Source organism: Clarias gariepinus, chromosome 23 (assembly GCF_024256425.1).
Source record: "Clarias gariepinus isolate MV-2021 ecotype Netherlands chromosome 23, CGAR_prim_01v2, whole genome shotgun sequence".
Taxonomy (NCBI): Eukaryota; Metazoa; Chordata; class Actinopteri; order Siluriformes; family Clariidae; genus Clarias; species Clarias gariepinus.
This window is the reverse complement of record NC_071122.1, coordinates 19,297,108-19,322,081: the sequence shown is the minus strand read 5'-3', so window position 1 is coordinate 19,322,081 and position 24,974 is coordinate 19,297,108. Positions and strand designations below refer to the sequence as shown.

The following is a 24,974-nucleotide window of genomic DNA, read 5'->3' as shown; positions in this document are numbered from 1 at the left end:
AGACTAACAGTTAGCTGGGAAAACTTGTGAAAAAGCTTGGGTACAATAGTGGCTAAAATTAACAACCAGAATCCTCGCATAAGTTTAATGACTGTTCAGGTGTTGCGGGATGAAATGTATGCCTAGCCTGACTGCATCATCTACAGATATATTGTCCTATATACAAACTGCATGGTGTGCTTGTAGAGGATTGTTTATTCTATGGGACACTATTAATCATTTAAGTACTTCAATGGCCTAATTGGTTAGAGAAACAGGTGTGTAGCTGATAAGATCTGTAATCCTCTGCTTTTTGGGAACAGGGACTATAGTAGATGATTTAAAGCAGGTCAGAACCATGCAGAGTTACAGAGATTGATTAAAGGTGCCTTTACATGGGCAAATTGTTTAGCACATTGCTTTAATGAAGGTTGGCACATTGTCTGGTCCAGATAAAAATATTAGTAAGGAGACATTGTCTAGATACCATGCAAAATCATTACCTATATAGAACAATCTATTTAGGGGAAAAAAGCATGGTGAGTTTGCATCAGATGGATTTAAAAAAGCAAATTATTCATACTAACAAAATATACATTTTTTTTTTAGTAATTTTTAATTGTAAAACTTAAGGGATTTTATTTAAAGGTGATTAAAAACTTGTCATTTTTGACTTATGCTTAATGTTGTTTTTTTCATTAATGAACATTCCAGCAAAGTAAAAAAAATATATATATATTACTAGTAGCCAGTGTATATTGATTGTATGTAGTTTGTAAAGGATACACAGATCCTAGCTTAAGGTAACAGGTCTGTGAAATTGAATGCCCCATAAAATATACTTTAAACTCAGATGTACGTACATCTATATAATGATAAATAAATAAATACAATGATTATGCAATATGCTGATCAGAGTTTGCCCAGACGCTACAACAGAACAGAATTTGGTGCAGGCTTTTTGGCCATATAAAAACAAGCATGGGTTAGCCATGCCATACAGGAGATTATACAGTAGACAGATCACCCAATATAGATGTACTGTATAAATCATTATGAACAAATTAACTGTCTGCACTTAAATTCACATTGTTGATAACACTTTGTGTCATGAGTTTACTAATGTTTGATTATTATGTTGTAGTATTAATCATAAACCCCAATAAAGTTGCAGGCTGGTTTATTGGTTGTTATACTTTTTTCATCCACAAGGTGGAGGTGTCAAACCAATACAGGTATTGTGGGCTGTAATAAATAATGCCATCAACAAAAACACGTTATCGTTTTAAATTCGCAGTGTGATGAATGTTGAATATAAAAACAGGAATAAGGTCTTGCAAATCTTGTATAAAGAGTGGTTTAATAAACAAAAACCTCATAAAGCTTACAGAACAGCTGACTGAGAACTGCCTACAGGCATATCTATTGACTGGTTAACAAGATTTTTACAGACCTTGATCATCAAGGCCAAGGTTTATCCCTCTGACATTATTTTTTTTTAAGCTTTATGGCTTCACTTCTCTTCTAGAAAAACCATAGTTAAAAACATACATGTATATATACATATACACAAATACATATTTACATGTCAATTTTTTATGTACTCTTAAAATATATTTTACCAGGTGATAGGAAGTTTGGTATGACACCATCTCTCTAATAGGATTTTTAAATTCACAAGATCTGTGTCTTAGAATGTAATCAAGGGCACAAAGTATATCAAGGAAGCAGTGGAAAATGTTCGAAATCGACTTTACATTACCCATGTAGAATAGTACGACATACATGCAAATCTAGTTTAAAAAAAAAAAAAATCCAAGTACCAAAGCTTGTCAATTTTGAAGAATGTCTTGAATACTGTAGAAAAGAAAAATTAGGACACAATTTCATTATCAGTAGATTTTTCTGTGTCCCTTGAGGTCTCAGGTCTGTCTCTTTTCTCCTCTTTTCTATCTTTGCTTCTGCTCCTCCGTCTCCTTTCCTTTTCCCTGTCTTTTTCCCTGTCCTTCTCCCTCTCTCTGTCCCGGTCTCTGTCCCGATCTCGTCTTTCTCTCTCTCTCCCACGGTCCCGTTCACGGCTCCTTGAGCGTTCTCGTCTTTTGTCCCTACTGTCTCTATCTCGCTCACGGTCTCTATCCCTTTCTCTGTTTTTTCCTCTGTCTCGGTCATGGTCTTTCCTGTCAGATTCTCTCTCCCTGCCACGATCTCGATCGCGGTCCCGATCCCTCCTCTTGTCCCCATCACCTTCTTTATGTCGATCAGTATCTCTACCTCTACTGCGGTCTCTCTCCCTGCTACGGTCTCTTTCTCTGTCCCTTTCCCTGCTGCGATCCCGTTCCCCGTCCCTACTGTGTTCTCTCTCCCGATCTCTATCCCGGTCTCTACTGTGGTCTCTCTCCCGATCTCTGTCTCTGTCTCTACTATGGTCTCTCTCCCGATCTCTGTCACGGTCTCTCTCCCTAGCACGGTCCCATTCACGGTCTCTAGTCCAGCCCCACGATCGGCCTCCATGCAGCCCATCCCGGTCTCTCCTCCTGTCCTCAGACACATCTCGTTGCCTATCTTCTCCATCTCGCTCACGGGGGCCACCGTCAAACCGACTTGGCCTGTCCTGTGGTTCAGCACCCTCTCTAGTTGAGCTACTGCGTCTTCTCATTTCAGGCGAGTGTCTTCTCCAGTGGTCATCACGATGGGACTCTGGGCTATGCCCACCCATGCGACCTGGTACTGGAATGGGACCTTCAGAAGGAGTAGGCAACAAAGGGCCCCTTACAGGTCTTATGTCATTTAGACGGTCATTGTGCTGGTAACGTGATGTCTGACCTCCAGAATCATTATCAGAGTAGTGTCCTGGTGGTGGTGCTCTTGGCCCACCAAAATGCTGAGGAGTAGGACCTCGGTGCCTTTCCATATCTTGGGTTGAACCCCCTCTCGGCTCATCAAAAGAAACTCTATCCTGAGGTGAGCCACGAAATTGGTTTGGAGGCGGAAATCTGTGCCCTGGAATTTCACCCGCTGAACCAGGTGGGCCTCTTCGTCCATCAAAGTGGTTTGGTGGAGGTCCTCTAAAAGGAGGACCATGTGAGGGTCCCTGGTTGTCTCTATAATTGTGTGAAGTTGTTTGTCCCTGGGGTTGCTCAATCCCTGGCTGATAAGAACTTCTTCCATCATTGTCAGCAGGCCCTCTTGGGATGTTGTGCAGCGGTCCAGGTTCCCCAATGTTATGAGGAGGAGGAGGACCCCTTGGACCAGGGAAGTGAGATGGTGGTGGTGCCCTGTTGTCAAAATGACCAGGGGGAGGACCTGCAAATGGTGGTGGACCTCGGGGTCCAGGGAAGTTAAAAGGTAGAGGAGGCCCACCAAATCTTTGTCCATCAAAGGTAGTAGGTAGTGGTGGGCCAGGTATAGGAGGACCAGGAGGTGGTCCTCGAGGTCCTATATGATGTGGGGGCATATTGTTGTTAAATATTTGAGGTAGAGGTCCTCTTTGACCCATTGGTGGGACTGAGGGTGGGGGTCCTCTTGGTGTAACCATTGGAGGAGGTGGTCCTCTTGAGGCATCAAACTGTGAACTGTTTCCCCACTGATTCTGGTAAGGTGCATATGGGCCAGGCGGTGGATATTGTGACAGGTCATTTTCAACATGAGGTGGAGGTGGGACTTGAATTGGTGGAGGAATTTGCATTGGAGGTGGTCCTGACATTGGAGGTGGAATATGCATAGGGGGTGGAACAGTCATCGGAGGTGGACCAAGCGCTGGTGGAGGCCCAACTGACAGAGGAAAAGATATTGGAGGCGGAATGTCTGAGGGGCCTCGATAGTCAGTTTGTGAGTTTGGTCCAGTCATGTGTGGCATATGAGAGCTTTGTGATTCCATATAAGATGAACTCACTTTTGTTACATCTTGTGGCCTTCCCATGGAAGTTATTGGTGTACTGATTGTTGTAATATTGTAATAGGTTGTAGAAGATTCTGCAGACTCGCCAACAGAAGAGATTGGATCTTTTTTTAAGATGGTTGCAGAATTGGGCCAAATTTCTTCAAAACTCTTCTTTTCTGATTCTAATGGAACGTCATTTTCTTTGGGATTTTTTTTAGGTTCTGTATCCAGGTAACTTTCAACTAGATCAGGGTCTATTTTTTCCCCTAATAGTGGAATTTCTGTGGTGTCTGCATCTAGAAAAGGCACCTCTTCACTGTTAGATTCCTCTTCAGGTTTGGATGACTCTGCTTGAGGATCAGTTGTTTGCAATAGTTCTGAGTCAATAATAGGATCTTGTGATGGTGGTGCATCTGTGATTTCACAAGGTTCTGTTGGTTCAGCATTTAAGGAATCATGTAATGGAGTGTCTATGACTTTAGGCTGTTTTGGTGTTAATGTGTCTAGTATTGCAGCAATGTCAATGGGTGGTTTGTCTGTTGTAGTAGACACAGCTGTAGAATCTGTATTACTTAAAGTTGTAGTAATAGTAGACATAACAGCAGAAGTCTCTTCCTTCTCTACAGAATCATCTGAGTTTATTCTCTGATTCACAGAAACATGTCTAGGGTCCCTACTTTGCCTGGGATCCCGTCTCTGGTTAATAACTGGGGTAGAAGCTGTGTTTTTTGCAACCAACTGCTCAACTTTTTTACCAAGTTGAAGCAAGTGAGCGCTAGCTAAGAGGGATTTAGCATCAGGCATTTGCTGGTCCTGTTCCTCTATTTGCTTCTTGGAACCTGGTTCCCCCTTAACCTCCTCAAAAATGGAGTCATCTTCAGGATCATATTCAACATCTTCCACCATAACCGATTTAACCTCTGGTTGTGTAATGACCACAGAATCATTAGGTTTTTCTTTACTATATGACACACTGGGATCATATTCTTCTTCTGGATCATATGGTCTATCATCCTCTTGTTCATCTATTTGTTTACCTTTTGTAATGCCAAACTGCTCAACTATTGGATCTAGCAGAGGAACTTCTGATGAACTTCGATCTGAAGGGGACTGAGAGGCTTCAGTATCCTTCTTCTTTCCAAACAAGGTCTTCAAGATGGTCTGAAGTGGAGTGGCAGATGTGGCAGGAACTGCTGGGGTGGACATAGTTGATGGGGAATTACTGCCTGCACTTGTGGTGACACCAGATGCCTTGACAGAGGACAAAATGGAAATCACTGATGATGTAAGGGGACCAACGAATGACTCAGAACTGCTGAGAGGTGGTGGAGTTCCAGGAGGAGTTGTGCTTATGGAATCCTGACTGATTCGCACAGGTTTATCAGTTTTGGTAACAATGATTGGTTTTGGGAGGCCTGTCTCATCATCTCGTTGGGTTTTAGAACGCTTTTCCTCACTTTCCAGCGGGGCTCCAGCACGTTTCTTGTCTTTCTGACAAATTAACAGCCCAAGCAAGAGATTCGGTCGAGCTGGCTCGAGACCTATCAAAAAAAATAAATAAATTGTTAAAAATTATGGAATACTTTCTCAGAAGACCATACTGTTCAATGCTAAACATTTATGCATAACAAAAATAGAATTTGTTTTATTAATATACTTGTATAAATGGGTATCATTGGAGGTAAATGTATATTAATGAATAGACATTAGTCAAGTATTAAATCATTACATAATTTAGGATGATGTCAGGCAGATTGTGTTCATCTTTATATGGTCAGAGCCAATGGCAGAGATACAGTTAAATATCCATGTATTTTCAAATTAATCTATAAGTGCACACAAAATGTATCAGTGTATTTGTTGAAATCTTTTAGAATTTATTTTTTCTAGCTCCACATATATACTTGGCACAACTGAACCAATACCACCACTGGAGTTAGAAACTCATTATGCTTGTGGGATAACAGTGCAACAGCTGTGAATTTCTCTAACAAACAAAACTGACACTGAAAAGATAAACTGCCCAATGGGCAGAAAGGAAAAAATATATGATTCTTCAAGTTACTTCCACTCTAATATTTTCACGTGGATGATGTCATGTTCCATCACTTGGGTCTGGCAGATGACTTACCACAGTCACCATGGTGTTTCAGGTGCATCCAGCAGTGATTATCAGTGTTTAAACATCTGATAACTAAAAACAGTACCTTATGTCTACTTCAACATAACAAAAAACAATGTAATGCAAGTATGCACAGGTTATATTTGCACCAAAAAGTAAAAAATATATATATTTGTGAGTAGATGCTAAGAAACAAGGCTGAGACAAATATCTAGGGTTGCACCCATTTTGGATGCATGATGTGCTTTATTAGAAAACACAAATTACATGATACAGATTACAATAAGAAGAAAAAATAAATAAATACAACCCAAAGTAAAAATCATATAAAAACACACAAAAAAGCCTTTTTGCAGAATCCCTTGGTGGCATGTCACCTTTTCATGCAATAGAGAGGCACAGTACCTACCTGAGCATTTCTCCACACCTGTATTTTTTTACAAGACAGTTTACACGCACTGTTAACATCATCTTTCACAAGCTTACCTGGTCCATCAAAAGGTAAGAGTTTAGCAGGCAGAGGATCCTCAGAGCTCAGCGGAATGAGGTAAAGGTCTTTGATTCGTTTGTTGCTGTTGGCCACTACGCCAAACCGCTTGCGGCTGCTGAAATAAGAAAACAGGGAGACGTAGGCAACTTCCTCCTCTTCAGTCGCAGGATGAAAACGAATAAGACAAAGCTCCTAAAAAAAGCAACAGGAAACGAAAATGCTGTCAGTCTACAAAAGGATCAGGATACACAAGTATTTTTCCTTCCCTTGTTATCCTATTTTACTTATTCATATTAATAGCATTTGTTAATATCCCTTACCTTTGACAAGGAAGTCTTCAGTTTACCAACATAGTCCCAAACTGTGTGTGGTGATATTCTACCACCAATGTGAATGGTATCGGGTAAGTCCTGAAAAAATATATAAATGAATAAACAATCGAGCAATACTGTCTTTAGCATGTAATTTACATTCGTTGCTAACTGACATTTACACATACAGCAAGTAGAACAAGGAACAAACCTCTTTGAGATGCTCAAAGGATCCTGAGACCAGGTAGGCTTTGGTGACAAACTTGGCAACAGCGTGCATGTTGACAAACCCTTTCCACATAATCTCCTGTCCTGACAGGAACAGCGCTGTTTCACCTTCAGGAGTAGGCTCTGTCATGCTGCAGAAAAACATAACGAGTTATTCCAAAAATTTAAATGTTACTGAGTCAAGTCTCAGTAACTTTGGTCAAAAAAGGTGAAATTTTATTTAAATTCAGAAGAATTCAGTGTTTCAACACCAACATACTGAAATATGGTGCATTAGAAAACTATTATAAAAACCTCCAACTTAAATCTACCTGGGTGCGCTGGCGCCGTAGTGTCGTGATTCTGTTGATCCAACTTGTTTCGTCACCACAGCTTTAGACAAAGATACTGGAGCTGGAGGTGGCATAGGCAACGGCCCCTTTACATCGACCACAGGAGTTTCAGAGGGTATAGAGGTGGGAACCGGTGTAACGACAGGCACCCCAACAGACATACTAACATCAGGTTCAGTCTGAATAGGCGGTACAGAGGAGCGGTGGCTGGCAGTACGAGGGTCTCGCCGGCTTATGGTGACGGAAGAAACTGCTGGGGTGACCACAGGGGCTTGCGAAACAGGCATCGTGCTGTTCTGGTCTTCCGTGCTACTTGGTTGATGAGGCATAGATGCATCATTTGCAGAGTAAGAGACATTTGGTTGGTCTGCTTGCGCCTGTTTTGGGTTAGGTCGCTGCTCTGTTTTGGGTTTTTCAGGAGGATCTTGTTTTTTAGGAGCAGACAGTTTGGGCTTTTTAGCTGCTGGCTCATCTTCAGCAGACCTCTGACCTGGAAGAGATTATGTAGTGATAATGTCAAGCTAATGTAATAGTAACCGATTAGATTTATTCAGAGTGCATTTCATTAAGGTGCTACCTGTGCAGATCTTGCAGTTAAGGTCAAACAGATGAGCCCTGTGTTCTGCTGTAGTGTCTTTCAACATGTTGCTCAAGATGTCTGGAACAGCACTGCTTTTTGTAGCAGAAGCCGAACTTTGAGGTGTGGATGATGGGTGGGACTCCTGGTGATCCTATGAAAATATACACAGACTAAGTAATCAGCTGTTTACTGTGAAAACCACAAGACAGGACACATACAGAAATTAAATATTAGACTGCGCAACAACAAAAAAATTTAAAAGACAAATGCAGCATTCCAAAATTATGCTTATACACCATAGATTATATAGCTTAATTAATAGAAATGTGCAAAAACAAAAAAAGGTAAAATCAAGTGTATGGGTCAAAATGAATGGAAACAGAAGAAAAGGAAAAAGGAAAAAAAGCCAGAGAATTAAAAAAAAAAAAAAAAAAAAAAAAAGCCAAAGACAGAAAGCCACCACTTACTGCCCCAGAAGCCAAGTGAGGAGATTGGGAAGTAGCAGAGATACATACATCTCCATCAGACATGGAAGGAGCTTCTTCCATGTCTACATCAGGGGGAGCAGCATCCTGTTTGGATCCAGCTTTGGACTGCCCTGGTTGGTTCCTTCCACCAACATCTAGACTCTATTTATAAAAAATAAAAAATAAAAAAGTAATAATAATAAATATATAATTTATTACTTTTTACTAGTACTAGTATTCATCATATTTGATGAGATCAATTATCTAAAATGAACTTGTACATAGATGCTAATCAAATTCCAGTTGCAGCATTACCTCAGAAGTACCGGTTTTCCTCCAATCAGAAATCTCTTTAGAGAGTAATTCCTCAGGGCTGAGCCGCACTAACCGAAATGGGCTGACCTCTCCACCAACCACACGATAAAACAAGCCCTGTTGAAAAACACGGCAGACAAATACAATGCATGTTCATGTATGTGCTCTGAAAAAAGCTACAGTGGTACAGAAACTCTAAACTGTTGACTGACCTTATTTTTAGGGTCCTTTAAGTTGAACATTAAGGACCGGTATTTGTTCTTGTACTTGCTGTCTGTGTTCATGTACAGATTGAACATTTCTTTCTCAATGCTGACAGCCAGCTTGCTCACCTCACTCTCAGACATGGAAAGATCATCACTGTCGCTCACCCTACAGAACAGTATAAATGTTAGTTACTAATTATTTAACAGCAATTTTAAATAATTTCAAATTTTACAGTTATCCCTCAATATTGCAGTAATATCATAAAGCACATTTGTAAAAAGACTGTCTACATATAAAAATTTTTCAAATAAAAAATATATAAAATCATATGACAAAATCGAGCAACTTTCTCACCTTTTGTACAAAATATCAGTGAGAGAACGACGGATGTTGGACCTCATCTGGTTGTTAGGAGGTGCTTGTGGAGGAGGGGGAGCTGCCGATGGCACTGGCTTGGATGTCGGCGGCTGGCTCTGGGAGCTAGAGGGCATGGATGCAGGAGGCAACCTGGAGACTGAGGAGGGACCAGAACCCGCAGACTCCTTTACGCCAGACTGTGGCTGCTTTTTGGGGATGGTGAAGGTGCTCTTTCCGACACTTAGCGCTCCAGTGGGATGGAGCCGTGATGATCCAGGTGGACCAGAGGTAGAGAAAACTGGAATGGGAGGTGGGGGTGGTCCCGGTTTTTTCGACTTGCCCACTTTGCCTTGGGATGGAGCCTGTTTTTTCAAGTCTTTGGCACTGCTTGAGGAAGTAGTGCTTGTTTTGCCCTTGGGCATAGAGACTGGAGCAGGCTTGGACATCTTCAGGGCTGGGGACTTTTTGCCTCCTTTGGGGGAGACGGTTGCTGCTAGGGGTTTCTTCTCGATGGGAGCCGGCTCTTTCTTCTCTGGTTCAGGTTCTGCTGTTTTTTCCTCCTCATCCTTCTGAGCAGCTGCTGAAAACAAAATCCATAAAAAATACATATTTTAAAAAAATATAAGTAAAACTTTTAATATAGGTCAAAATTAATAGAAATAGAATAGAAATTAAATAACTGCATGTTTGTAGTTTCCATGAAATAGGTTTGGATTAATTTAGGCAAATTTCAAAACAAAGTATTTGTGCCTTGCCTTGATCCTGAATCTATTCATTTATTTAAAAAAAAACAATAGATTCATGATGGTATACACCACGATTAATGGGAAGAGGAAGAAAATACACAAATCTAAAAGTGGAAAAATCAAGTGTTTATTTTTTGAAAAATCAATTGCCATACATTCCAGATGTGCACGTCCATGGCTTTAAACATAATTTACACAGATATTTAGATATATAAAAAGAAAAATATAATTTGCATCAGCCTTAGCTGTTCCACATTAACCAACCAGAGGAACACTAAACTAAAATGTGTAAAATTTAGGAAACCAGTCCTACCCACAAACATTAAGGCCATAACCCATTGACTTGCATTAAACAAGGGATTAACTTTATAATGTCCTAAATGATTTAATAAAAATTTTCCCTCTGCTAGTCTTGAAGACAACACTTCCATGCCTACCTGCTGCTGATCATGCTTAAAAACCTTTAACATCCAATGTAGGTTTTTTTTGTTTGCCCACTGACTGAAACTTTTTATTTTACAGGCTTAGTCTCCAAAAACCATGTAATATGTGATTGAAGAGAAAAGAGCAACCACAACTATTAAAATGTTTCAACTGTGTTAATGCACGATCCCAATGCACAGGCGCTCCTACACCAAAAGGTCGTCCAAGACCCACACAGCATTGATCCAAGTAGAGAAAGTATTTCCAGTCCTCCTGTATGTGTTGCATTATTTCTTTTTTAAAGAAGTTTGTTTTCATTGTGAAGTTGTGCTGTATTGTATTCATCTATATACCTCTTATTCTTGGACTTTCACCTGTAGTCATATTTACTGTACACAAAGAAAACACATATTGGTATTCAAATGTCAGGCTGCAAAGTCAACTGTTTGTGTCAAAATAAGCTAATGAACAGATTTATTCCCAGCAAAGCCTCCTTAATTGGATACAAAATACAGGCTTATATTCATAAATAACGAATTAATACATCTTTCTAAACTTAATAGCTTAGATTCAGCATTCCTCTATTTACTAAATCAGGCAATAAAACTGACCAATGAATAAATCAACACATCAAAGATAGACAGCTCATAATCCCAAAACTGCTTTAACTTGATTTTAAGCAAAGTTACATAAAAATGCCTGCTATCTGCATATTCTTCTAATTACAGCTCCTCATTTCCTCTGTGTGCTGTACTAATGAGAGAAGAGAATTGTGCTTCTGTGTGCTGTCCGCCAGACTGTCATCTTCCAGTTTTTGTAGACTTCACAGTTTCAAACTTCACAGTCAGAGTGTCAGGTCTTTTTCTCTCGAGGGCAAATATCTGCGCTGATCAGCTGCTGGCTGGATGGTGAGGGCCAAAGCAGGCAGAGGCCAAGAAATCCAAAGCACTCCCAAAAGATAAGACTTCGCTCAAAATTGAAGCAAGGGGCATCAATGTATTTATCTGTAACATCACTTTATTTATTCATTTTAAGTCAATAAGTCTCAAAAGAGAATAAAAAAAAAAAAAGCAGGGCATGCAAGGCAAATAAATAAAAAATATATATTTTTTTTAAAATGTTAGTGGTAACAAAAAGGTGCTCAGAGAAAATCTCCGCCAGGCACCATGTGGTCAAAAATGCTGCTCTATTCTTGGTGAGAAGGTGACAAAAAAAAAAAAAAAAAAAAAAAAAAGACACCGTGACCTACCTGTTCAGATGGTCCGTCGGTACTCCTGTTCTTAAGATACTATTCCCAGATCAGAGAGGAAGTTGGAGGCATTCATACACACAATTAAAATTTTCACTTTCATACAAAAATATATTCCACAGACAAAAAAAAAAGTTATCAGCAGCATCATGGCAAGGCACTGTACATCTCTTTGAATGCTGTCTCAAAACTGATCAAGCCAAATCTAAAATTTTATAAATTTATGAATAAAGTGTAGCTTTAAAAATTCTATTGTGTTGGTTTTGGCTTTGCCAATGCCCATAAAACTGGCCATATAAGCATATAAACAAGCAAAATCATTGTTACAGTTTTTTTTTTTTTTTTAAATCAGACACCTTTATACAACCACAGGGAATAATACCTACCATTTCTTGTATGTATATCTAAATACTTACCTGTTCTTTAAGCACTTCTGTATCCGTTAAGGTATGCATTTGGGCAACCACTTTATAAACCTCTATGTTTACACATGCTTTCTTTCACAGCCAGATACTTCATGTCCTCAGGCATTTTCTTAATTCAGATTTCTAGTGTTACAGCCTGATGGGGTTTGGGCCAGGACATCACATTTTTTCATATCAAAGTTCTACACCACAAGTCACAGAGAGCCCGAAGATTAAAGTGTGGAAAACCTTTAAGATACATACACGCTTTGTTTAACACAGTTGGTGATATTGCTGTAGTCTTTTCTGGCGCTACTGCAATGTAATTATGGTCGCTGGACCAAGAAGACATGGCTGGGGGTGGTGGATGCTCCTCTGCGACTCGGTCTTCTTCATCCTCCTCCTCTTCATCTTCACGGCCTTCCGACACCAAGGACTCCTCTTGAGATTTGCTGGACGAGTCTGTGGTCCTCCTGCTGCTCCTTCGCTCAGGACCGGAACTCTTTAAAAATAAAAAACATGCATGAAAAGAGTTAATTATAGAACTAAAAAAAAAAAAGGCCCAGAGTTTTTCCCTTATCTTTTCTGAAATACTGATCATGTTTTCCAAATTTAATAAGGTATTTAAAGTATCTACATGCAATAAAGCACAAGTCTGGTAATCAAAAAGGTTTACTCAAATGTAAAGTCAGTTACTATACCGCCCTCTTAACAGCCTCCAAAGAAAAATCATTGTTATAACTATAATTTTTTTATTCACCACAGCAACACAGTTTATATCAATGGTTTATACACATATACACAAAGTTAATGATTTAAAACCTTTCCTAACACCGATCTTGGAATAATACCTTGACTGGTGATACGACTGCGGGCTTTTTCAGGATTTTTGGCTTAGGCTTCTCCTTGGGTTTACTCTCCTTACTGTCAGTAGTAATGGTCTTCATGGCAGCAGCAGCATGCTTCAGGATGCAGTCATTACCGCAGTAGACAGAGTCTGGCAGTGCATCCCTCTCACAGCCAGGACCAATGCACTTAGGGAGAGAGGACTCCTCTGCAGTCGCCATCACCTGCTGAAAACTCATGCTGGTCAGACCTATCAAGTTGTGGAACTATTAAAGCCCCAATCAGAGGTCAGTGCAACTTTTATCGCTTAAAGGAACCTGTTCAAAAATATGTAGAGTCCTCTAAATATGGCTCAAAAATGGGTAAAAATGCAATATCACAAAATAATAGTAACAAACGTGCTACTGTTACAAGCGATTTAGACAAAAGGGTAATCTGCGATTTGTAAATTCATCCTTATCATTTTAACTACAGACTCAAAGTGTCTATAAAGTCACTTCCTGTAAATATATAGTCAAATCTAATGATCTGCAAAACTGCTAAAGACACCTCTTTGTAGCCTGGTCTTTCCTGTAGATATTTTATAAGAAAGTCAATGATAAAGTTGTAACCTCTTTTGATTCTTTCCAAGCTAATTATTAAATCAGGCTTGTTTTTAAACAATTAGGAAGCAAATCGAAGAAAAATGATTTTCAGATTGTCGGCATTGATATCAATAAAATTTTTCCAAACACATTCCTTAGCAATGGTTCACTTCTAAAACTTGTACACTATTTTGCAACTGGCCAATATCTTAATACAGGATATTTTAAATGCCATGTTTAATTCTAAATTGAAATTATTATGCAATTATTCTTAAGTTAAATTGTTAATTAGGTAATTAAATAGTCATCAGCTGCATTACTATTTGGTAGATACCATCATACCAGACTACATGTTTCTCATACTATTAACTGAAAAGTGTAGTCTTCATTTGCCACTTGCCCCCAGATGATCTCTTATAAATAATTAAAACAGCCAAAAATAAAGCATATAACATACTGTTCCAGCTGTAAATACTTAACCAAGTGGTTCCACTTCATATGGTGATTGGTTTTAATGTATTAAAAACAAGCAAATGAAATTGTGCAATTTGCAAATATCATAAAAATACACATTACATACATTTTATATATTTTTACACCTGCAGGTTATGGTATGCACCACATTTTCCTGTCTTTAATAATTTAATAGTTCTAGAAATTATATCAATTTAAAAGTTGCTTGGCTTTAAATGTAGCATATATAAATTATTTATATTATATAATATATATAAATTTTTATTTTAAATACCCATTAAAGATGTGACACTTATAGTGCATGTTAAATTAAAAAAATTATATATATATAAAAAAAAAAAAAACACACACACAAACAGTAATACACATACTCAGAAAGTGATCAGCTTATTATTATTGGTTTTTTTTTTAGGTGCTTTGTTTCATTCTATAGTACTTTTAACATTTCCAACATTTGCGCTTTCGGTAAGCAATTATATAATAAACTATAATATAAAATCAGACAAAATAGTGTCAGATAATTCTCCTGCATATAGTATAAAATAAAGACAGTTTTATGCTCTGATATTTTTGGTATTAAACCAAACTTATTTTTAAGGCTCTCGACTGTAGTTACTCCACTGGCGAAAAACACACAGATACTATGCAACAACCTACCGGCTGGAAAATCTTTATTTTCTTTTTGCCGCTTGGGTTAGCAGCTTTCTCGATCCTGCCCTTGATGCCGACTTCTTCACCGTGCTTCTCTTCTGCGGTAGAAGAAGCTGTAGTAGCAGGAGGCAGGGTGTGTACATTGGTTTGGCTAACAAGAGCTGGACTGGGATCTGCCCTGCGAGCAGCAGGTTGTTTGCTTGGGTCAGACCCTGCTGTTGAGGTGAAGGGCTTGGTCCCCTGGCCTTTTCTGCCTGTGCAGTTGGGGCACACGTAGTCCTCACTGTTGCGTTCCATCAGGCGGCCGCGTGCCTCCGTAATGCCCACGCAGTCACCGTGGAACCACTCTTCACAGCGGTCACAGCAGATCATGAACCTGAGCACACATTGCATGCTTGAACCAGGTAGCACAAGGCATTTATTCAACATACTTTTCAATTTAAAAAGGTAACTGGCAACTTTAATAGGAACACACACCCCTGCTTACTCAGGGAATTACCCAATCAAAAAAACATTCCAATAAAAGTCAAGAGCTTCAGTTAATGCTAACATCAAACACATGAACAGGAACAATATGATCATTGACTCTGATTGTGGCATCATTGATGGTGCCAAAGGGCCTGATTTAAGCATTTTTAAAAATCACTGAGTCTACGGAATTGAGACAGGATGGTGCAGAAGATCTGCGAGTGCAAATGCCCTGCTGATGAGAGAGGCAAGAACGATGGCTGTACCGGTTGTTCTGACAACAAGTCTTCAAAACCCCATTTAAAAAGCAAACCCCACTCTTTACAACTTTGGTGAGCAGAAAAGGATCTTAAAATCCACTACATTTTCAACCCTGTAGACTGGGCTACAACAGGTTCTCAGCCTTCTCTCATCAACAAGGTTTCTGCCCACCTTCTACTCACTGGTTAAGAACACCAATCTGTGAAGATCTCAGGAGAACTACCGTTTCTGGAATATTTAAACCTGTGCAAAGCTTTAAACTGCAGGAATGTGCAGGTGGTCACATTACGGTGTGCACTAAGGGTACATGTATTTTGTTTCTACAAGTCACTAACCTTTTGTTGTGTTTCTGTCTGCAGATGCAGTAAAGTGCATTTGGATCATAACCGTCATTATCAGATCCGCTGGATGACGACGACTCGTCTTCGTCTTCGCATGTGCCTGGTTTAACCTTAGCTTCTCTTTTGGGGCCTGATTTCGAAGGGCTTCTTGTTATAGGCCTTGTGTTGACCGGCACTTCCTCCTGGCTTGCCTCTTCATTTTGCTTTTCTATTTCTTCTGGTTTCTCTTCTTTTATCTCTTCCTCCTCTTCTTCTTCTTCTTCTTTAGCATCTTCTGCACCAGGCTCTACCACAAGCTTTTCTTGAGTCTCATTCGTGGCTTTCTCTTCATTATCCGAACTATCGTCGTCACTGGCTGAGTCAGCCATTTCTGCTTTGGGCATGGAGGTCGCCCTTCCCCTGCCCCTCCCTCTGGTCCTCCTCACTGGAGACGGTGCTTTGCTTTCGGTCACTTTAATCTCTGTGCTTCCGTCAAAGCTAGCCTCTGAGGCGGTCTCAGACGGTGGATCTCCACTCTCTAAATGAGCAGGCGCACTACGCCTCGCTGCTCCTCTTCCTCGCTTTACTGTCACCAAGAATTCCTCAAGCTTATCAGTGCGCTTGGCCTGCCTGCCGCTTCGCCGCACCGGTGCTCCAGGACTATCTGTTACACCTGCCGTCTCTCCAGCCATGTCCCTTTTTGCAATGGTGGTTCTGCGGAAACGCCAAGTCTTTTTAAGCTCGCCAGAGTTCTTAGCTGATTTCTCTACGTCCTCTACTTGGTCTTTGAGAGTGTCATCACTCTGGCATTTGTCACACTTGTCCTTTTCTTCCTCTGTCACAACAGTTGGAGCTGTAAGATGTTGGCAAGGAAATTAGAAAACACTGAATATTCTGCATTAACTTGATGTATCCAAAGGAAAAAAATGCAACCAAGCAAGAAGCATTAATGAGATCAATTCAACGTATAGAATTCTGCAAGGCCCAGATGCAAGAGCAGAATTGAAACTCAATTTAGAGTGCAAGAATTGAGTTAGGATATCACTTTGCAAAAACACCCCCAATATTAGAACTCATTCAGAGTCAGATTAAGAGTTCCACCAAGCTGCAGCCAACCAGGTAAATGAAGCTTTCACTCATACAGAGGACCAAGGTCAGTGGTACCTTGTGAACTGGAATCCAAATCTTGGCTGGACTCAGGCTTAGGAGTTTGAGCTAGCTCAGGGCTCACAATCTCCTCCATAGCTGATGGAGTCACTTGCTAGTTTTCAAACAGAATTATCTACAGTTAAGAGAGAAGCACAACACATAATTCAGAGTTGAGCTTTTCACCACTTCAGTTAAGGTGGTGCGGTCCATGATCAGTTTGAGTATTCACTTTTTATATTTTAGTTAATTTACTTAAGTGTGCAGTTCTGTAACTGATCTTTGACAGAACAATAAATAAAAAGAACCTTACAAAAAAAGTTCAATTTTATATTACCTAACAGCATAAATGGTCACTGATATAAAAGTAGCAATACACATAGTGTGTGTGTGTGTGTGTAACATCTGCAACAGTAAGAAGTGCTAAACTTACTTTGCCAGTCATCTATTCATGATGCACTTGATACATTTTAGCCATGCTTTACCTAAAGTACCTATAATCAGGCTAAAACGTATCCTTTCCTGGAAACACAGACTCCTACTCCAATACAGGTTTAAAGATGCTTGTTGGGTAACAAAATCTGTTTCAGATATTCATCTTGCCGAGATTAAATAATTTTTCCACCTCGAGGGATTATATAAATGTGCACAAAATAACAGGAGTATATTATTTAAAATATTATTTGACGCTATTTTACCAAGTTTGTTTACATTTCTACATTCCCAAGTTATCCCACAAAAAGAAAGATTCCTTGTAATACTGTAAAAACTCAAGCTATAAAACATCGGCTGAATTTTATACCATCGCTGTCTCGTCTTTCTTTACCTGTAGAGCAGAAGTAAAGCGTCTACACTAAGATCTGTTCTATTATTCCACAGCTATTATTCTGCACACATGTGATTTAAAACAATCTGTCAGAAAGTAAAGCTGATAAAACAAGATTAGTACAAACACTAAAACAAGGTAATATTTGACATTGTGCAAAAATAAATAAATCTCAAAGAGAATCAACTGACATCAAACTAATTGTGTTGCATTAGTAACCAACCAGGAATTGGGTACTGTACCTGTCTGGGTGCCTTCCAGGCTCTGCTGAACTAGAACTAGTGTTTAATAACAACCAGTTCCTGCTCCGTTCACATCACAATGAGAAATCTGTAAGAAGAAAATATGATAAAACTCAAAACTACACTTCTTAAGGGCTTCAGAAAAAAAAACAGACATAAATGATTATTAGGTTAATCATACTTATTGACAGCTGTTATTAAGCTGTTATTAATCATTTCTGGAAAGCTAGTCACTAGCATAACTTAGCTCTATCAAACTCTAATACATGACCTGTTGTTCAGATCTGTCTCAAGATGCTGTTTAACAAGAATCACCCCTGGCCTAAACCAGCATTATGTGGAATTAACTTAATTCCATTGCAATCTGATACATGCACCAGTGCAAAACTTATTACACATTGATCTCAATAAAAATGATGTGATGATAAATGGCATGCAGTCTTAATTTAATGTGCATACATATATTCAAGTCCCTATACAAAAACACACAACCCATATTCATAATTACATTTTTATCAATATTTTAAGACTTGATGAAACAACTTAGCGAGAACAACTATTGGGGCCGGCACATTTAATTCTCCTTTTGCTTTGTTTCCATGTAGAGCTGTCTTGTTATACACAGAGATAAAGAAAAAATGCAGCAGATACCAATATACAATACACTATAATTGAGTATGTTACAACCTAACAGTCAATCTTTCAGGATCTAATGCACATATATAAGAAAGACCAAAAGAGTACGCCACTTAAATAATAATTATTATTAAAAAAAATATTCATAAGAGTACACAACATAAAGTCACAAAAAAGTGCAAGTGAATTATGCAATCATCTTATTGTATACAGAGGTCACTTAATTGTCTATAACGGCAGCATCAGGTGTATAAATACTACCTTGAGGGAACTTTCCAAAGATCAGAATTAAAGGACTATGCAGAGATCAGACTGAAAACAAGACACTAACCGTAATCATTCCAAAGTCATTTTGTGTTGCAAGTCGTTTGAGAAGATAAGATTAATCTTTATTAAACCTGAAGGAAATTGTAGCTTCATTTTGTGCTGTGATGCAATTTTATATTTTTAGACTCAAGGAAGAAGCACAAATACAAATTTATAACCAGGACAATATAACTCATAATAGGAAGTGATTTGTCTTAAGGAAATTTTACAAAATTTAATGTAAAATTAAACGGATTCAAAATAATGTCTTTCAATACATAAAAAAAAAACTTGTATTCTTTGGCAAATTAGGATATTATATATAAGGGGAAAGCCAACACCTTCAAGAAGGATTCAGGAGTAGTGTGACCTTGCCCGGGGATAAACACGAATGCATTGTGGCTGAATATGAAAACTGAACTCCTTCTGAAAAAAAAAAAAAAAAAAAAAAACCTGGTCCTGATTGTACAGCTCATCTACGAATTAACAGGTACAGTACTTCACTTATTGCATTATTCTAAAACTAGTAGATGCCATTTAGTGCGTGTGTGTTAATTTAGCCAAGTGTACGTCTGTCCATGTGCTGTAGAAATGTTTGACATTCGAGTTACCGCCCGAGATATGAATTATACGCATCCACGAAACCCGCTAAAACTTTCAGGAATCATTGGACAGTTTGCATGGGCAACCGCTTGTTTAACATTTTGTAACGGCAAGAGGAAACCAAAAACAGATCGGAATAACGGTAGAGTAAATTCAGAAATGAGAACTCGTGCAAGCCGAGGAGCGCGTGAACGCAGCATCATCACTGCTAAACGCACAGGTATGCTAGCGGGCTAAACAAACGGCTCATCTTTTAAAATGACTAGTTCAGTAAATATACATTTGCAGTTCGATGTGAATCAAATCGTTACACTAACTCAACTGCATTATTATCGTTATTAGACGCACTGATTGTCTATTGTTACAGGACACGCTAACAGGTTAGTGCGCATGCGCAACAACCTCTCGTTTCGCAAGTAGCTAAGCAAACATTGGGTATTTTACATCAATTTACAGAAATTTGACACAGGATCACTATAATGGTTAAATTTTAAATTAGCATAAAGTATATTCGCTAAAAAAAAATCGTCGTTTTAGCTAACTTAAATTTAAGCCCGAGTCACACGGTCAAACGCCATGCTAGTTTTTTTTTTTTTTTTTACCTTTAATTAGCTTAGCTAGCTAATCACCATAGCGACACCCAACGAACTCCTCGCGCTCAGTCACCTCCATGTATCTGCATGCAATGTACAGACCGGGCGAATTATCCAATAATGTCCGTTGTATGTTATTTTACCCGCTGTTCATTGTGCACACAATGTTTTATTTGTAATACGGTGGCCTTCGACCGCGACGCCATTATCGGTGACTGGGCTTGCGCATGGGCTTAGTTATACGACTTTAATGTTAGCCGGTTAATAAAACCTGCTGTAAAAAAATACATATACTATTTCATGCGTTTACCTATTATCCAAAACGTTCAATTATGCATACTCACTTAGAAATCTTAGTATATGTGCAACGCCTTCAACCAAACATGACTTCCTCCATTTTCTCTTCTCGCTGGCGATACGTGCATCCCGCGCCCGACTGTACTAGTAAAGCACGCGCTGTTAGCGAAGTTACAGGCTGCAGCGCCAGTGCAGGACCGGGGAGGAATTACAGGAATTACACCTCCCGTGCCAAAGATTGAAATCCACTATATATGGACAAAAGTATTTGGCCAAACTGGTTAATTATTGAATTCAATTAGATCCCTTATCCCCAATCAAGAGCAATCTTAATGACTTCGCATACCAAGACATCTTGAACAATGCTATGCTTCCAACTTTGTAGCAACAGTGTGGGGAAGACCTTTTTCTATTCCAACATAATTGTGCACTCCTGCAGAAGAACTTGACTGGCCCGCACAGAGCCCTGACCTCAACCCCATCGAGCACCTTTGGGATGAACTATAACAGAGGCCAGGCCTTCTCATCCACCATAGTGCCTGACCTAATAAAGCTCTACAAAATGGGCCAATTCCCTGAGAAACTCAAATTTTGTGGACAGCCTTCAAAGAGGAGTGGAAGCTGTTATAACTGCAAAAGGGGGACCGAATCCATATAGAAGTATATGTATTTGATTACAATGTCATTGCAGGTTTTGCCAAATACTTTCGTCCATATAATATAGCTACATGTACGTTCCTACTTAGCCTAAAAATACAACTGGTAAGTTCAACCGGAATAAAACAAAATAAATCGTTATATACACATACATACACACACAGACAATTCTTAAGAACAATCACAATGAAATATATATCCAGTTATCCAGGTGGGTAATTTTTCCATTATTAAATTTATTATTTTTTTTACATGTGATTACTTTTACATAAAAAATGTAAAGGTGTTCATGTTGCGCAAGAAGAAATTAGGCTGCAAAACATCAGGTAAAAAGGCTGAAAACTTAAAAAATTTATTTCCTGTGCAGTAAATTCCAGAACTGATGAGGAAAACGCATTACACCAAGATCATGATGTGTGCATTTAAAGGTATATTCCAAAACAGCATCCTTGTTCTGGACTGTGGAGCAAATCTGAAATTCTGAACAATTTTTCTGAAATCACAAACTCTTTTCCTCAGTGTCCATTTAATAACAACACTAGGATGAGATTTTGCTGGGACGTGCTGACAGCTTTCAGGTACATGTGTGCATAACATTACAGATTACATGTAATATGTATGGAAAGAGAGGTTTTATACAGACACTTGGAGTGTAACAGTTATCAGAGAGAAGTAGCAGGGCTGAGCAAAATTCTGATGTAATACATGTCTACTGAGTTCTTGGATTAAACAAACAAAAAAAATTTATAATGATTTGTCTGTTTTCCAGGTTATGTAAAAGCATGAAATATTGCACTTAGTCTGTCTATGTGCCATCCTGGCACACTTTAGGGGTTGGGTTGCCAGCTCAATGCCAGTTGTCTCTGAGCACTTAGGGGTGAAGGACCTTGCTCAAAAGGTCCAGCAGTGGCAGCAAAGCAGCGTCAGGGCTCAAACTGGGGACCTCCTGATCAGCAGTCAAACACCTTAACCACCGAGCCACCCCTGCCCACACTGAAATATTGCATCTATGATAAATATTGCATCTTTAATGCACCAAAACTATAAATAGGGAAGCTGTGTTATTGTTTGCTTCTTTTTTTTTTTTAAGTCATACATAGTAGGGATGGAAGACCACCTGATATAATATTATCATGATACCTCAGAGCTGATTTAATCTGTATTGCAATCATTTAAATATCGCAATTTTATAAATATCCCAAACTGTTCTAAATGCGATTCTAATCAAATGACACATAATTCACTCCCAACTCACAGGATGCTGTGCTGCCTGCCGATGTGTGAATAGTTTAGAATGACCCACCTGTAAGATTTTAGAGGAACACCTCAATACAAACACCAATAACATTATGACCACCTCCTTAATATTAAATTGGTGCATCAGTGTGCTTCTTGTCAAAGCTCCCATGTGCATCAGTGAGTTCTTGTCAAAGTCATTTAAATTCTTATCCCTGCCTATTTATTTCTGCTTCCAAAGCATCAACTACAAAAAAAAAAAAAGATTTACTTGCTGCCTAATATTTTCCACCCAATTCCAACCGCCACTGTAATGAGATATTGAAAATGTAGCTACTGTGAGAAGAGCCAAATGGCTAGACAACTGGGTCAAAGAAACTGCAGCTCTTGTAAGATGGCTCCCAGGCTGCAGTAGCCAGTACACCAGAAAACTGGTGAAATTTCGACAGGGTCACTGATGCACATGGGGAAGTGAATGCTGGCCAGCGTAGTCTGATCCAAAAGAGGAGCTACTATAGCTCAAACTGAGGGAAAGGTTAATGCTGGTTCTAATAGAAATGTGACATAACAAACAGGTAATTATCGCCAAAGAGGGGGAACCTACTCAATATTAGGTGAGTGGTCATAATGTTATGGCTGGTCAGTGTAATTTGCTTCTACCACATAGGACGCTGTGCCGCCTGCCAATGTGTGAATAGTTTAGAGTGCCCCTGTAGGATTTTAAAGGAACTGCACCTCAAATACAAACACAAATCAGAAGTTAAAGAGTAGAAATTTGGAGTCAGTGTGGCGATACAAAAATTGCCACACATAAGAATCGCAATATGTATGTAAATCGATTTTGTTTCTAATATATAGTAAGTACACAACGTATTAACGTGCGTTTGAGCAACAATACTCAAAAAGAATAAGGTTCTAGAATTGCTTCCCTTACTTTTCAGTTCTACATCCATCTGTTCAGGCATACTGGAGATTGGGAACATTAATGCACCAAAGAAATACATGTCTACATGTATTCAGTTTATTTTTTATTGATTTATTTATCAATCTTTTTCGCACTTGTCATCAAAAGAGACTTACTGTACAAGTAAGAATTGGTTTCAGGAATAGGCCTTGCCTTGAAGCACATACTGTATCTGCTCTAGTGCATCCCATTTCGCAAATGGGTCAAGATTGTAAAACCACATCAATCACATTAAACACAAACACACAGATTAATAACGCTAATACACCGCGTTTTAACACAAAACATCGCGCGCTCTCAGTACACAATCCCACACAAGTCACCTTGGATACCGAATGAGACTTAAGAATGCAAAGATGTAAACAAATTCATCTTGGTGTTGTTTCAAAAGCTGGTAAAGATGGATAGTCGGATATTTATACTGTACTCTCATGAATGTAAATCTGCGAATAATATCTTACAAGTTGGAAGAAGTGACGCTTGGATTTTTCTGAGCCGTCGCCGTTCACTTGCAGTAGTTTTTCGTTCTTCATTTATTTATTTTAATGATGGCAGTTGGAAAATTCGCTTTTCGGTGAAACATCGCCACCTAGTGGCTGGGAGTGAGGCGCATGTACAGTAGTAATGAAAATAAACATGCTCTTCCAAGTTCCTCCAAAAGCAGATTCTTCTTTGTGTTACCGCTGTGCAAAGTCATGATGTAAAATAATTATTTTACAATATAATAATCATTTGTGCGATAATCTGGTTTCTGTAGAATATATACAATCACTCACTCACTCATCGTCATTACCGCTTAATCCTGTATTCAGGGTCACAGGGATCTGGAGCCTATCCCAGGAGACTTAGGGCACGAGGCGGGGTACACCCTGTACAGGGTTCCAATCCATCGCAGGGCACACAGGCATACACAAATTCATTCACACACTATGGGTAATTTGGGAACGCTAGTTAGCCTAACCTGCATATCTTTGGCCTGTGTGATGAAACCGGTGAAACCGGAGGAAACCCACCAAGCACAGGGAGAACATGCAAACTCCACGTACGCAGAGACGGGAATCGAGCCTGGCCGAGAATCGAACTCGGACCCAGGAGGTGCAAGGTGACCATGCCTACCACTACACCAACGTGCCTCCTTATATACGATCAATAATTGTAAATAATAATTGTACGATCATTTCATGTAATAGTTTTTGGTGTCATAGTTTAACAGCGTGGGTCTGATTTGGAATCAGTTGTAACGGTTAACCCCTAGAGGGCGCCAAAGCGCCTGGGTTTGTTTGTTTTTTGTTATAGTTTGTGTTTAAGTTGGACTGCGTGTCCCAGACTGCACCTCGGTCAGGTGACGTGGGAATTCACCTGAACCGAGGTAAGATAATTAAGTTGATTATAAAGAGCCTGACTGGAGCACAGTCAGGCGTCTAGCTTTAGTTGTTATTTAGTTGATTTATGTTGGTGTTTATTTTATGTGCCTTAATAATAAAAGCCGAATACTAAACCGCCAGCTCGCCTCCTGCACATTATGCCACGCACACACAAACGCCAAAGGAAGATTCGTGACAGAAAGCTAGACCGTCGAAGTGGCATAGCGGAGGTCGCTCCCCCAGACGTTTTTTGGGGGGGCGCTATCACCATCTCGCCCGAGCTGGCGGAATGGCTGGAGGACAGCGAGGAGCAAGGGGAGAGAGAGCTCTTGCAGAGCTGGGAAGGCTGCAAGCTCATCGAACCGGCGGACTGGCTGGAAAACAGCGAAGAGCAGCGAGAGAAGAGCGCG

The 24,974-nt window shown here is 39.4% G+C and overlaps 1 protein-coding gene across 7 annotated transcripts; it reads right to left on the bottom strand.

The window, feature by feature from the left end:
* Positions 1-1,320: 1,320 nt before the first annotated feature.
* dido1 (death inducer-obliterator 1) lies at positions 1,321-23,738 on the bottom strand. 7 transcript variants are annotated; one of them, XM_053483627.1, is made up of 17 exons: positions 23,662-23,738; positions 17,909-17,996; positions 16,859-16,976; positions 15,710-16,547; positions 14,652-15,021; positions 12,942-13,163; positions 12,355-12,592; positions 9,266-9,848; positions 8,917-9,076; positions 8,705-8,821; positions 8,390-8,551; positions 7,920-8,073; positions 7,322-7,832; positions 6,994-7,141; positions 6,792-6,881; positions 6,468-6,663; positions 1,321-5,400 (listed from the first exon to the last, which is right to left on the bottom strand). In XM_053483627.1, the coding sequence occupies exons 3-17, from the start codon at positions 16,935-16,937 to the stop codon at positions 1,853-1,855; spliced, it is 7,416 nt and encodes a 2,471-aa protein (XP_053339602.1). In that variant the 5' UTR covers positions 16,938-16,976; positions 17,909-17,996; positions 23,662-23,738; the 3' UTR covers positions 1,321-1,852. The 7 variants fall into 7 exon arrangements, with proteins under 7 accessions (XP_053339602.1, XP_053339601.1, XP_053339605.1 ...); XM_053483626.1 differs by lacking the exon at positions 23,662-23,738 and adding an exon at positions 20,391-20,475; XM_053483630.1 differs by lacking the exon at positions 23,662-23,738 and adding an exon at positions 20,391-20,475 and having other exon boundaries at positions 8,438-8,551.
* Between the last annotated feature and the right edge of the window lie 1,236 nt (positions 23,739-24,974).